The 14096-nt window shown below is 49.8% G+C and overlaps 1 protein-coding gene across 2 annotated transcripts; it reads left to right on the top strand.

Annotated features, from left to right (window-relative positions):
• The first annotated feature begins 390 nt into the window (after nt 1–390).
• Nucleotides 391–13994, top strand: RHOG (ras homolog family member G). 2 transcript variants are annotated; one of them, XM_053560868.1, is made up of 2 exons: nt 391–525; nt 12763–13994. In XM_053560868.1, the coding sequence occupies exon 2, from the start codon at nt 12831–12833 to the stop codon at nt 13404–13406; it is 576 nt and encodes a 191-aa protein (XP_053416843.1). In that variant the 5' UTR covers nt 391–525; nt 12763–12830; the 3' UTR covers nt 13407–13994. The 2 variants fall into 2 exon arrangements, with proteins under 2 accessions (XP_053416843.1, XP_053416842.1); XM_053560867.1 differs by lacking the exon at nt 391–525 and adding an exon at nt 558–849.
• The last annotated feature ends 102 nt before the right edge of the window (nt 13995–14096 follow it).

The following is a 14096-nucleotide window of genomic DNA, read 5'->3' on the forward strand; positions in this document are numbered from 1 at the left end:
ACAGAAGCACCAGAGGGCGCCCACGAGTCCACCCACCCGTGGACCACACAAGGCCACCCCAGGGCCCAAGCCGGACCTCAGGCCTGGGTGCGGCCTTTCAGCCCCAAACTGCTTCCCGCCAGAGCTAGTAAATTCGGCGAGGGAGCCCCAAGTCATCTGTCTACCCGGCCTCCTCCCCAGAGCCCAGACGCGCAGAGGTACCGAGCGCGGAACGACTACACTACATCCTGTTTTTGGGGCCCGCGGCTCCCCCTCTGCTGATCTTGCCTTTCCCGGGGTGCTGACGCCAGCTCCCCTTCCCCCAATCTCCCCACCTTCCCCAGGGGTCTGGGGCCTTCCCACTGCTGAATCACCGCCACCCGGCACTCCCACAGGGCTCGAGGCAGGGGTGGGGACTGCCCCAGCTTTGACTACGGCTGCATCCCAGGGGTTGGCTGAAGGCATCAGGCGCCTTTCTCAGCATCTTCCCGCGGAGGTTGGCGGGGGCGAGATACCGGAGAAGAGGACACATGCCTAGCGCCTAGGGTAGGGCCTCTGCTAGAGTGCTGTAGGGTGGCAAGGAGGAGGTTGAGACCTAACTTTGGGAGGCCAGACTTAAGGGACTCAGGGCCAGAGGGCTTGGAGTGAGGGAAGTGGAGACCCTGGGACTAGGCCGGCAACAGGCTGGGGGGGGGCCCTGCGGACTTCCTGGTTGGGCCCCGCCCCGGCCAGCCCCACTCCCGCGCCCCGCCCCGGCCGGCCCGCCCCCCCTGCCCCCCCCACTTCCTCCGGCCTCTGGCTCTCACTTCCTTCTCGGTCCCGGAGCCGCTGCCACCGCCCCCAGCTCCCCCGCCGCGGGGAGGGCACCAGGTGAGGCCAGGCGGGGGCTGGCGGGCAGGGGTCCTGGGGAGGGGAGCCCAGCCGGTCCAGGACTGGGCACAGGCCGAGGAAGTTTGCTTGTTGAGGCTGCGGGCGGGAGGTCCTCAACTCAGTCCTAGTTGGGCGGGTGCGGCCGGCCGGGCGGGGCGGAGACAGGGCCACTTCGAGCCAGGGGAGGCTCGGTGAGAGTGGGCTCCCAGGGGCTGTACCAGCTCTCAGGAGCTGCAAGGGACCTCTGAGATCAGAGGGTCCCCGGCTCCGAGAGAATAGCCTCTGAAGTGGGAAAGCTCAGAACTGGAAGATGAAACTCAGAGGTGGAGTGTGTTTCAATAATGTGTGAGGGGAGAGGGGCCTCTAGCTGAAGAAGGCGCTCTCTCTGTTCTGGTCAGTTGTGACATTTGTGAGGCTGAGAGAGGGGCGGTGTCTGGGGCCTCTGAAGCCCGAGACTGCAAAAAAAGATCTTACTCCCTGCAAGATCGATGCTAATCCAGACCTTCACTCTTAGCCTGCAGCCCAAGGGTCACCTGCATGCAAGAGGACATAAGTAGGGGCAAGAGGGAAGCCCCACTGACCACAATCTTAATGTGTGTCTGTTTTCCTGAGGCTCAATCTCTCTACCCCTGGAGCTAAGCAACAGGTATTTAGTGAGCAACATCTGCTGTGCCTATCTGACCAGAGCCTGGCCTCGCTTTTTGGGAAGTAAACTGAGGAAGGAAAAGGCCTGGTCTTACCCTGTGACTAGCAGTGGAAGACTATACTTTGGAGGTGCTGATAGTCCCCGAGTTTTTTCTGTGACTTTTGTTGGCAGCAGTGGCTCTGGCCTTTGAGAGAAGGTTGGGAACCATTTCCTAATCTTCCTCTTTATTCTTGGTCCCTGAATTCTACAACTTCTCTTGTTGTCTTCCTCCACCCCTTTAGTTTCTACCCACAAACCCTTCATCATTCTTCCTCTCATCCCCTTCTGTCTTGTTTCCCCCAAACACAGTCACACCTAGGCCCTGCCCTTTCCTTACCTATAAGCTCCTATATTCATGTTGGTTCCTTGAATCCTCTCCTCTTCCTTCCCAGCTTCTGGCTGCTTCCCTCATACCCACACCTCTTGCTTCCTTTATCACCCCTTATTCCTCAGCCTGTTGCCCTCTCTTTGATTCCTTCCCTCTCACCCACTTATCTCCAGCTTTGGGATCAGGATCTGAAGAAGACTTGGTGAGTTTGAGAGTCTTTTCAAACTTCCCTACCTTAGAGAGGCAGGCTGCAACCTCCCAGTGATACAGATGATTAAAGGGCTGGAAAACCTCTGTGTGTGTACATCTTTATATCTTAGAGACAAAATAACTGCCCTCAGCCTGAGAGGGCCCAGAGCAGGGGAAGCCAGCAGAATGAAGGGAACCTGCAGTGGGTGAGGCTGTGGTTAGGCAGGAGGAAGCAGTCGGTAGCAGTCAGGGTAGCGTGACACAAGAATAAGACTGGTGAGAGAGGCCATGGGAAATCAAAATCAGCCCTTTGCTGCTTGACCAAGAGGCCAGGCCTGGAAGCTTAGGGGCAGTCTGAAGGTCCCTACTCCAACACCTGTTGGTTCCAACCTCACCTGGCAGAGAGAATGGGACCAGCTGGGTGTGATGAAAGGAAAGGGAGGGGGCAAAGGCAGGATTCTGGAGGGAAAACTGCAGCTGGCCTAACTTTAGTCTTAACTGTTTTAGTTTTGAATCAGGAAAAGGAGAGGGTAAGGCAAAAGTGTCTGCCCCCTCTTCCCTGCTGTCTTTCAGGGCCTGCCTTCCAGGTCCTAAACACATGTCCTGGTCTACCTTAGGCCTTGGTGACCAAAAACCCCTCTGGTGAGAGTGGGCTTCAGGCATCCTTAACATTCCCCCCATTCACCTGATACCCTATTCCCTCTTTCAGGAATTTATCCCAAGTTTAATTTTAGTCCATCTTGGCTATGTAAGATCTTGTTTCAATTCGGAAGCTCCTTCAACTCTTTGGGATGTAGGCTGAGGGATCTTGCTTCTCTCAACTTTCAATAGTCTGTATTCATTTTTCTCCACTAGAAAAAAAAAGTAGAAACAAGTGCTACATTTTTTTAGATCTCCCAATCATAGCTAAATTTAAGGGCTATCCCTATTCAGTCCTCTTCCTGTCTCACACTTGTTCCTTTTCCATAAATTGTTCCTTCTTCCATTCCTGCCCTTTCATATAACTATCTCTCCTACTTTCATTTCTGAACAGAGGTTTGGCTCTAAGAGGAAACCTCAGGGACCATCATAAAACCCCAGCTCAGGGAAGAATGTACATACAAGGCACTTTCCCGCATCACAGTCATTAAAAACCCCAGGAGTCCTGATTCCCAGCCTGGCAAATCAGTATTTATTTTAGTATTCTGGATAACTCAGCAACCGACAAGACTGTGAAGGTAAAGGCAGGATGGATGAGACAGGGATTCTGCCAGGCAAGATCTGCCTCCCTTGGAAGTTTGAGCTAACTGCAAGAAAGTCGTTGCTAGAAAAATAGGACCAGGGTGGGAGGGATCTAAATGGGACAGTATCATTGTAGATGAGGGTGGCTTCAACCTAGGAGGCTGTGGTTAAGGTCTTGGCTAAAGAAGTATGAACAAGGTTGTAACATGAAAAGAAGTAGCTGATGTCTACATCAGGATCCACAGATCCTGGTTAGGAATCTGGAATATGGAGAGCAGAAGCGGTGTCTGATGTGTGCTTTTTAGGGGATCATGAGCAGGAAGATATGAGAGGCTGTGGCTATGGTGAGACAGCTGGAAAGATACAAGGTTGATGATAGCTGGAGAACTGGGAAGAATAATAGGGCCTGGCCCCAGACTGTAGATCGCTCCCTCCATATACACTGTAGACCCATAATTGGTAAGGTTTATAAGAGTCCATGAGAAGAGCTAAAGGGAGAAACCAAAGACAAAGCATGGGCCACCTCCCCAGATCAGACTGCTTTTCCTGTCCAGGGTCCAGCTTCCTCTTTTGTTCTCATCTCATGGGGGAGGGCATCTCTCCAGGAGATAGAGGCCAGAGGAAGAACTTTGCAGCTGGGACAGGGCAAGGGCAACTGGCTGTTGTAATGTCAGTGCTAACTCATGAATGCTGCAGGATGGGCTAGACACAAGAGCTCAGATGTACTTCAACCTGACCTCTTTGGTCCATTTCCTGAAGTGAAAACCATGGTAGGATCATTTTGATTATGGTCAGAGAGATAGTAGGTCCATTCCCAGGCTAAAGTAATAATCCTTACCTTTCTGTCCTTTGTGGAACTAATAGTAGGCTAGAGGTTAGGAGACCCATAGCCTTGTTCTGGATTTGCCACCAACTCTATATAACCCTGGTCAACTTAGCTCTCTTGGCTCCCTTTCAGCATTAAGGAGTTGCATATCAATACCTCCATGAGCACATTCACTTGAACATGATAGTTCTGACTCTTCCTCCCCAAGAAACTCCTCATGGCAGTGCCCTTACTCTGGGCCATGGTGTCTTACCAGGCTTGATGTGACAGGCCTATGTAGTCGCTATATATGTGTCCAGGGGCAGAACTGTGGCCCTTTCCTCCACGCACAAAGATTGTTACAGGTTGAGAGATAAGAAGAGGGCAGAGTGTGTTGGGGATTTTGCTAGGGGACAGCAAGATGGGGGAGTACCTGTCTTCTCTGTTCCAGCTCTGCCCAGTGACAGTGGAAAATAGATGCCGGAGTTTCCTCCCTGATGTTATTTTCCCTTGTGGAAACCCCCTAAGGCTTTGGGCAGGCTGAAAGGACTGGGCAAACTTGCGTCTCTTTGGGTATTTTCAGGTGGGGGAGGCAGGATTGGTAGGGTGGCATTTCTGTACCACCTTGTATGAAATTAGTAAAGGCAAAGGAAGTACCACTTCACAAGCTTTTCATGGGGCCCAGGGACTGTTGAGCTGCTGCTAGGCGGGGAAGAGGAAGCCAGAGTGTGAACCTTCCTCTGCACTGCTTGGAGGGGGAGGGGCAGCTTCCTTGGCTCCTCCAGCCAGAACTGTCCTGGCCCTGGGACTCTCACCCTTTGTGGAATGCCCTGGGTGTTGGGACAGTGAGAGAAGCTAAGGATTTGGGAATTGATAAAAGGGCCCCTCACAGATTTCCCAGCTACAACTGTCTTGTTTCCTCCTCCTCTCCAGCCCCTAGTAGATGGCATCAGCTCTCTCTTCTTACCCTACCTGCTGCAGTGCAGGATCCATTGCACGGCCTGAAGGATGGAGAATGGCAAGAGGTGGCAGTCCTTCAGCATGATTTTTTTTCTTAAGGCTGGGAACTAGGCTCTCTTAGGTTCTACCCTTCTGATGGGGAGAAAGGGAAGAAAGACTCAGCCCTCGGCCCGGTCCCAGCCCCACACTGACCTCATATCTCCCCCAGCTTCCTCCTCCGAGCCCAGCTGCAACCAGCTGCAGCTCTTTTGAGCCTCTCTTTATGTCACCTCTCCTCTGTTTCTCCCTTCAAAACAAACTTGCAGAGCTTCTAAAGCCTTTCCAATAGTGCCCTTGCCCCTAGCCTCATCTTTGACCAAGAGTCCTGAGACACTCCCAATCCTTGGCCCATCAAAACTGCTTTTCCTACCTGTCTTCCTCATCACTTCAGAGCTAGCTTTGCCTGCCGTGCCCTTCACTTTCCAGTTGAGGAACAGGCACTATCATTTGTGTCTTTGTTACCCCAACTTGGTGGTCCTCAGGATGAGGGAGAAATTGGTTACCTTTTGTCTTTCATCTGCTGGTCATAAAGGTTCTTCCTTGTTCCTAGCATCAAAGTCTATGGATTGATGAGAGAGGACATGTAGGTCAGTCTGCAGCTTTTGCACAGCCCTCTGCTGAGCTTCTGGAAATAAACAGAAGGACAAACTTCCCACCCTACCAGACATCCAGTTCAGCCTAGTGAACAATACAGACAGTCAGTGCTGGGAAAGGTAAGGCAGGAGAGGGGTTGCTATGATGCACTGGAAAATCTGGGGAACAGAACTGTGCCCTGAAAGACAGGAAGGACCTGAAGGGGGTGAACTGCATTCCAAGAAGGGGAACGCCCATGTGCAAAGACAAGAAGGACAGATTGAGTTCATTCGGTGTCAGTGACAATTACTGACAGCCACTGTGTGCTGTGCTGAGCTGAGGGAGCAATCAGCAAGGACCTTGCCCTCCACGCCCTCCCAGTCTAATGACCTGAGATAAGACTCAGATCTGACTACATTTGAAGCCAGAAAGGTCCTGTGAGAGAGACAGGGACCAGACTTTGGATGGGATAAATCACCTGTGATTTAAAAGACTTGAATGATGTAAAAGAACTTCCTGGAATCCAGGCATGGTGGCTCACCCCTCTAATCTCTGGGTAGCTGAGGTAGGTGGGTTGCCTGTGCTCAGATCAGCCTGAGCAAGAGCAAGACCTAGTTGCTACTAAAAACAGAAAAATTAACTGGGTGTTGTGATAGGCAGTAGTAGTCCCAGCTACTTAGCAGGGTGAGGCATGAGGATGGCTTGACCTCCAAGAGTTTTAGGTTGCTGTGAGCTATGATGACACTGTGGCACTCTACCCAAGGGTGACAGAGTGAGACTGTCTCAAAAAAAAAGAAAAAGAAAGAAAAGAAAAGAAGGGCCAGGCATGGTGGCTCACACTTGTAATCCTAGCACTCTGGGAGGCTGAGGCTGCTGGATTGCCTGAGCTCACAGGTTGGAGCCAGAGTGAGACCTCATCTCTAAAAATAGCCAGGTGCCTGTATTCCCAGCTGGGGAGGCTGAAACAAGAGAATCACTTGAGCCTAAGAGTTTGAGGTTGCTGTGAGCTATGACACCATGGCACTCTCTACTCAGGGCAACAAAGTGAGACTCTGTCTCAAAAAAAAAAAAAAAGGACACTTTCCTGGAGGAGGTGGCCATGGTGCTTGCTTGGCTTTTTGAGTATAATATCACAGCTTGGTGTGTTTTAGGGAAGCAAATGTAGAGGCTACTTCATAGAGGATAGAGTGGTATGACTAGTGTTAAGGATTGGAAAGTTTGGAGATGGAGTACAGTTAGAATGAAGTTGGTGGGGAGTTGGGGACTACAGAAGGGAAACCCCATGTTAGGGAAGCAGGTTAGAAGGCTATACCAAGTTCCCATTGGCTCCACAGTCACGCATTATTTAGTGCCCATTCCTCCCCTCCCCCAGTCTCAGTTGGGACACTTCCCCTGCTTTAACGGCCACAGAGATCAGGCAATCAGGCTGCTTCCTTTCTCTCCCCAGTTCTGTGCCTGCCTGGGCCACATCTGAAGGCTAGGCCCCACGAGGTATAATTGTAGGCTCAAGGGACCACACTCAGGGTGAGCCCCTGTGAACTGTGCTCCCACAGGCTGTACTCCCTGCTGGAGCCAAGTCAAGTTGGTACTGGGAAGAGATTTTTTACCTATCCAGTCATAGCTTTTGGCTCTCGTTGCACTCCAGTAAAGATTCTGCATTGAAGTGTTGGCTGTGTGTGTTATGGGCTTTGGAGGGATCTATCCAGATTTCGGTAATAAAGTTAGGTGTAAGCACATCAGAAGGCAGTGGTTGTATCCACTGTTTACCCAGCCCTATACTCAAAGCTCTTCTGTCAGTGAATCAAGAGAAGCTTGGGCTGCAGTTATCAGAGTTATATATGAATGACTGTTGGAGAAGGAGAAACACAGAGCCAAAGCAGGGTTAAATTTCCATAGTGGGCTATTCAGTAGCCTTATGGGAATGTCAGGCTGAGGAGTCAGGAAGATTTGAGAAGGAAGAGGGAATGGCAGCAGAGAGAAAAACAGGAGTAGAAGTTTAGAGGGAAGAATGATCCTGGCTTGTTTGCAGAGGACAGTGGAGACCCCTTGGGAGCAGGGACCTAGGAACTCACATGCACTTGATCCTTACAACAACCCTGTGAGGTAGGTACAGTTGCTGCTGCATTTGAAAGATAAGGAGGTTGAAGCTGAGAGAGGCAAGTTATCCTAAGTCCAACTGATAGGGGTAGAACCATGATTTAAACTCTTCAGGCTAGGTGTGGTGGCTCATGCCTGTAATCCTAGCACTCTGGGAGGCTGAGGCAGGTGGATTGCCTGAACTCAGGAGTTCAAGACCAGCCTGAGCAAGAGTGAGACCGTGTCTCTAAAAATTGCTGGGCATTGTGGCAGGTGTCTATAGTCCCAGCTACTTGGGAGACTGAGGCAAGAGGATTGCTTGTGCCCAAGAGTTTGAGCTTGCTTTGAGCTGTGCTGCCATGGCACTTTACTGAGGGTGATAGAGTAAGACTCAATCTTAAATAAATAAATACATAAATAAAATAAACTCAAAAGTCTTTATGAATCTAAAACCTATATCACATTATTAATTTTTTTAAATCTCTCTTTCTCTTTTTTTTTGAGACAGAGTCTAATTGTAGCCCAGGTTAGAATGCAGTAGTGTCATCATAGCTCACTGCAACCTCAAACTGCTGGGCTCAAGTGGTCCTCCCCTGTAGCTGGGACTATAGGTGTGCAACACCATACCTGGCTAATTTTTCTTTATTTTGTAGAGAGAGTCTTGCTATTGCCCAGGCTGGTCTCAACCTTCTGGGCTCAAGCAGTTATCCCACCCAAGCCTATCTAAGTGCTAGCCTTACAATTGTGAGCCATTGCACCTGGCAAGGTTAAGAATAATTTTGGGGCAGCACCTGTGGCTCAGTGGGTAGGGCGTTGGCCCCATATACCGAGGGTGATGGGTTCAAACCCAGCCCAGCCAAACTGGAACAAAAAAATAGCCGGGTGTTGTGGTGGGCACCTGTATTCCCAGCTGCTCAGGAGGTTGGGGCAAGAGAATCGCTTAAGCCTAGTAGTTGGAGGTTGTTATGAGCTGTGTGATGCCACGGCACTCTACTGAGGGCAATAAAGTGAGACTCTGTCTCTAAAAAAAAAAATTAAATAAATAATAATTTGAATGCCAAGATGATGGACCAGACATGACCTGAATTACATTAGGGGAAAAAAAGTCAGAATAAGTTGTAATTTGGCTAATAACATATATATCTTCAAACATTTATTCATTTCCTAAGTTTTGGTTTTTTGGTGTTTTTTTTTTTTTCTTGTTTTGAGACAGAGTCTCAACTCTGTCACCTAGACTAGCCTCAGCTTTGCTCACAGCACCTCAAACACCTGGGTTCAAACAATCTTCCTGCTTCAGCCTCCTGCATAGCTGAGATTACAGGCTCCTGCTGAAGACACCCCACTAGTTTTTCTATTTTTAGAGATGGAGTCTCACTCTTGTTCAGGCAGGTCACAAACTTCTGAGTTCAAGCAATCTCCTGCCTTGGCCTCCCAGAGTGCTAAGATTACAAGCATGAGCCACCATGCTTGGCCACTAAGTTACTTTTTTTTCTTTTTTGCCAAGGGGTCTCACTATGTTGCTCAGGATGGAGTGAGGTGGCTATTCACAGGCACAATCATAGCACACTACAGCCTCAAACTCCTCGGCTCAAGTAATCCTTCTGCCTCACTATGCCCTGCCAAGTGATTCTCTTTGAAAAAGCTACCTAGTGAACAAGTCAGTCAATCAGAGTGAAACCTCAACTCCAAACTCTTCCTGATTTGGCCTCTGGCAGCATTGACATCCTTCTTCTGTTTGGTACAGGTTAGACCCTACTTTTTACCACATGCCCTTCTGAGAACTTATTCTACCCAGTTCGGGACAAAGGATTTCAGTGACAGGCTGGGCGACTTGGTGGCTCAGGCCTCTAATCCTAGCACTTTAGGAGGCTGAGGCAGGTGGATTGCTGGAGCTCAGTTCGAGACCAGCCTGAGCAAGAGCAGGACCCCATCTATACTAAAAAAAAATAGAAAAACTAGCTGAGTGTTGGGTCTGGCGTCTGTAGTCCCAGCTACTTGGGCAGCTGAGGCAAGAGGATCGCTGAAGCCTGAGAGTTTGAGGTTGCTGTGAGCTATGACGCCATGGCACTCTACCCAGGGTGACAGAGCAAGACTCTGTTTCAAAAAAATAAATAAAAAATAACCAGGCCTGTCACAGTCACTCACACCTGTAATCCCAACACTCTGGGAGCCTGAGGCAGATGGTTTGCTTGAGCTTAGGAGTTTGAGACCAGCCTGAACAAGAGGGACACCACATCTCTAAAAATAGCTGGGCAGGAGCCTATAGTCCGAGCTACTAGGGACTAAGGCAATAGGATCACGTGAGCCCAAGAGTTTGCTGAGAGCTATGACGCCGCAGCACTCTACTCAGGAACAGAGTGAGACTGTCTCTAAAAAAAAAATTTTTTTTTTCCAGCTAAAAGAGTTGTCTTGGGAGAAAGAATAAGGTCTGATTTAGACCTGAATAGGGAGAATTAGGCTGACACCACAAGACACGTGCATACTCAGTACTTCCTGCTCTTGTCAACTCCTGTGTGCACAGCATATATAAAGCATATTCATTCCTGTGCTCATGCTGCCCTTTGAGGTTGAGAGGACAAGTATTATTACTCCTGTCACACAGATGAAGAAACTGAGGCTCTAGGAAGGGAAGTGACTTACTTGATCAAGGTCACACAACTGATAAGGGGTAAGTTGGAGACTGTGTAATGCATTGAGAAAAACAAAGGACTTGGTGTCAGAAAACTGGGTTTGTGTCCTGGATCCTGTAATAACTAGCTATGTGATGTTGGGTTACTTTAACTGCTAAATTTGTTTTCTCATCTATAAAGTAGAAATAGTATTAATAGGTTGTTATAAGGATGAAACGACATAATACCATGCAGTCTATGGTCTTGTACCATATGAGGGGCTTTTATCAAGGGTCAAGGACATATGAGCTCAGGATGTCAGATTCTGGTATCCAGTGCTCTTAGCACTGTGTCTGTCTACCCTGCTTGTTTCTGGACACTACCTTACTTATAATATTTTTCCAGTGTCAGTCCCTGTTCCCTTCCCAGCCCAGAAGCCACCCACTTCCTCCCCTCTCCATTGAGGGCTGATTTACTGATTGCTGGTTGATAACCAGCTCTCCAGAGAGCTGTGCTTCCAGTTTCTTAGGCCTTGTGACTGCCGGTCTGAGTTCCCTCCTTGCCTCCCTGCTTGGGCCAGCCCAGTGCTGGGCTGTGGGGAGAGTTCTCAAGTCACACTGCCACACCCACTCCCCTGCTACATGGAACTGAAGATTACAGGCCCAGGAGTTCTGCTTTGAAATGCCAGTGCTTCCCAGAAAATCCAACGGATACAATTAATGGCATCTGTTCCCAAAGCTCTTTAAGGTCTTATTTCATCAGCATAGTGCCCTTGCACAGATATTTATCTCCATTTCCTGGGTAGGAAAACTGAGGCCCAAAAAGGATAAAAGCCTCATACTTGGTTGCAGGGAGTCAGCAGAGAGGGGGCTAAAACTTAGGTCTCTTGACTCTATCTGAGGGTTCCAGTTGAGACTCTACTGACCTAGGGGGCCCTTACTTCCTTCCCTGACCCTTCTCTGATGGTCTCTCTCTGAATGTCCTAAGGATGAATACATGTCTATTTTATGTAAATAAGATGGAAATATTTTATTGTTTTTTTTTTTTTTTTAATTTTTTTATTGTTGCAGTTTGGCCGGGGTTGTGTCTGAACTCACCACCCTCAGTAGATGGGGCCAGCACCCTACTCATTGAGCCACAGGCACCACCCAAGATGGAAATATTTTTTTTTTTTAAGAACATAGCCATTCTTGGGCGGCGCCTGTGGCTGAAGGAGTAGGGTGCGGGTCCCATATGCCGGAGGTGGCAGGTTCAAACCTAGCCCCGGCCGAAAAAAAAAAGAACATAGCCATTCTTATTCATTTTTTTTTTTTGCTTTTTATTATATTTATTTATTTGTGGTTTTTGGCCAGGGTTGGGTTTGAACCCACCACCTCCGGCATATGGGACCGGTGCCCTACCCCTTTGAGCCACAGGTGCCGCCCGAAATATTTTTAATGTGAACTAGGATTAACCTTATAAAGTGAAACTGTTTTCCTCCTAACTGATCCCAGGGGGAATTGTGCTCTGTGAAGGAGATGGGACCAACACCTGGGTCCTTTACAGCCCCCATACCACCAAAGTTCCTTTTCTGCTTCCCAGTGAGGGAGATCTCCCATCAACCCCATCTCTGACTTTTTCTTTTGAGACAGGTCTTGAAGCCGAGCATGGTGGCTCATACTTGTAATCCTAGCACTCTGGGAGACCAAGGCAGGAGTATCCCTTGAGCTCTGGAGTTTGGTAACAGCCTAAGCAACACCGAGACTCTGTCTCTACTAAAAAATAAAAAAACTAGCTGGGTGTTGTGGTGGGTACCTGTAGTGCCAGCTACTTGGGAGGCTGGAGAAACCACTTGAACCCAGGAGTTTGAGGTTCCTCTGAGCTGTGATGCCATGACATTCTATCCAGGGTGACAGAGTGAGACTCTTGTCTTAAAAAAACCAATCTTACAGGCGGCGCCTGTAGCTCAAGGAGTAGGGTGCCAGTCCCATATGCTGGAGGTGGTGGGTTCAAACCCAGCCCCGGCCAAAAACCACAAAAAAAAAAAAAAGAAGTTTAAAAAAAAAAACCAATCTTACATAATCCTCACAGTAACCCCATAAGGTAGGTGGTATATCTTATTTCCCCGCCCCCATTTTATAGCCAAGAAAACTGCAGCATGGAAAGGTTAAGCAATTTGTCCAGGGTCACAGCTAGGAAACAGCAAAACCAGGATATGACTTTAGTTATTCTGACACCAGAGCTTATGTGCTTGCTACCATCTTACACTGTATCCTTACAGCACTTTTGTTTGGTCCCAAGGCCTCTTACTATCTGCCTCTCTAATGTCTGTCTTGATGGGACTTCAGAATGATGCCAACTTAAGGGAACAGGAGCTAGTTTCCCTCAGTGTGTCCCCATCCTTTCTTCTCAATGGGTAGTGGCCTCCCTAACCAAGTGTTTCCCACAGGTCACTGCATCCAGAGGGGCCCAGAAGAGGGAGGAGGCCCTGCCTCCATTATAGCAGTTTCATCCACAATGCAGAGCATCAAGTGTGTAGTGGTGGGCGATGGGGCTGTGGGCAAGACGTGCCTGCTTATCTGCTACACAACCAACGCCTTTCCCAAGGAGTACATTCCCACAGTGTTCGACAATTACAGTGCCCAGAGTGCGGTTGATGGGCGCACAGTGAACCTGAACCTGTGGGACACGGCGGGCCAGGAGGAGTATGACCGCCTTCGCACACTTTCATACCCTCAGACCAACGTCTTTGTCATCTGTTTCTCCATTGCCAGTCCGCCCTCCTACGAGAATGTGCGGCACAAGTGGCATCCAGAGGTGTGCCACCACTGTCCCGATGTGCCCATCCTCCTGGTGGGCACCAAGAAGGACCTGAGAGCCCAGCCTGACACCCTACGACGCCTCAAGGAGCAGGGTCAAGCACCCATCACACCACAGCAGGGCCAGGCACTGGCGAAGCAGATCCACGCTGTGCGCTACCTCGAGTGCTCAGCCCTGCAGCAGGATGGCGTCAAGGAAGTGTTTGCTGAGGCTGTCCGGGCTGTGCTCAACCCCACGCCGGTCAAGCGTGGGCGGTCCTGCGTCCTCTTGTGACCCTGGCACTCAGCTTGGAGGCTGCCCCTGCCCTCTCCCACCAGTTGTGCCTTGGCGCCTTATTTGTCCCCAGCTGTGCCTTAAGGACTAATTCTGGCACCCCTTTCCAGGGGGCTCCCAGGATGCCTTCTTCTCTGAATGCCTTTTTCTCCTTAAGGAGGCATGCAGAGAAAGGGGCTTTGGGCTCTGTCCCACTCTGCTTGGGAACATCAGGAATTCTCATGAGTACACCCCAAGCCAAGATTGGACCCTGCCTCAAGAGTCCAAGCCAGTGCCCCTTTCCCCGTTTTCTGCTATTGACCAGTTCATCTAGCTTTCCACACAGTTGTTGCTGCCTATCGTGGTGCTTCCTCTCAGGTTAGGGGCTCTTAGCCATCTCTAACCTCTGCCCTCACTGCTCATGAAATTGTGCTCCCAAGAGGCTCTCTTCCTTCCCCCAAGGAAGGAGCCACAGAATCCTGAGAAGATGAATGTGCCCTAACCTGCTCCAATGTGCCCAGGCCATATGCATCCGCTGCCTGACTCAGCTCTCATGCTCCTGGGGGCCTTTCCTACCCCCATCAGCATCAATAAAACCTATCTCCAGTGGCCCCGGCTCCTCCCTGTGTGCTGGGCATTAGGGGGTGGGCATGGGCTAGGGTTCCCTAGAGACTGGGAGCCTTTTGTTTCCTCTAATAGGGGATAGGAGAC

The sequence above is a fragment of the Nycticebus coucang genome, chromosome 14 (assembly GCF_027406575.1).
Source record: "Nycticebus coucang isolate mNycCou1 chromosome 14, mNycCou1.pri, whole genome shotgun sequence".
Taxonomy (NCBI): Eukaryota; Metazoa; Chordata; class Mammalia; order Primates; family Lorisidae; genus Nycticebus; species Nycticebus coucang.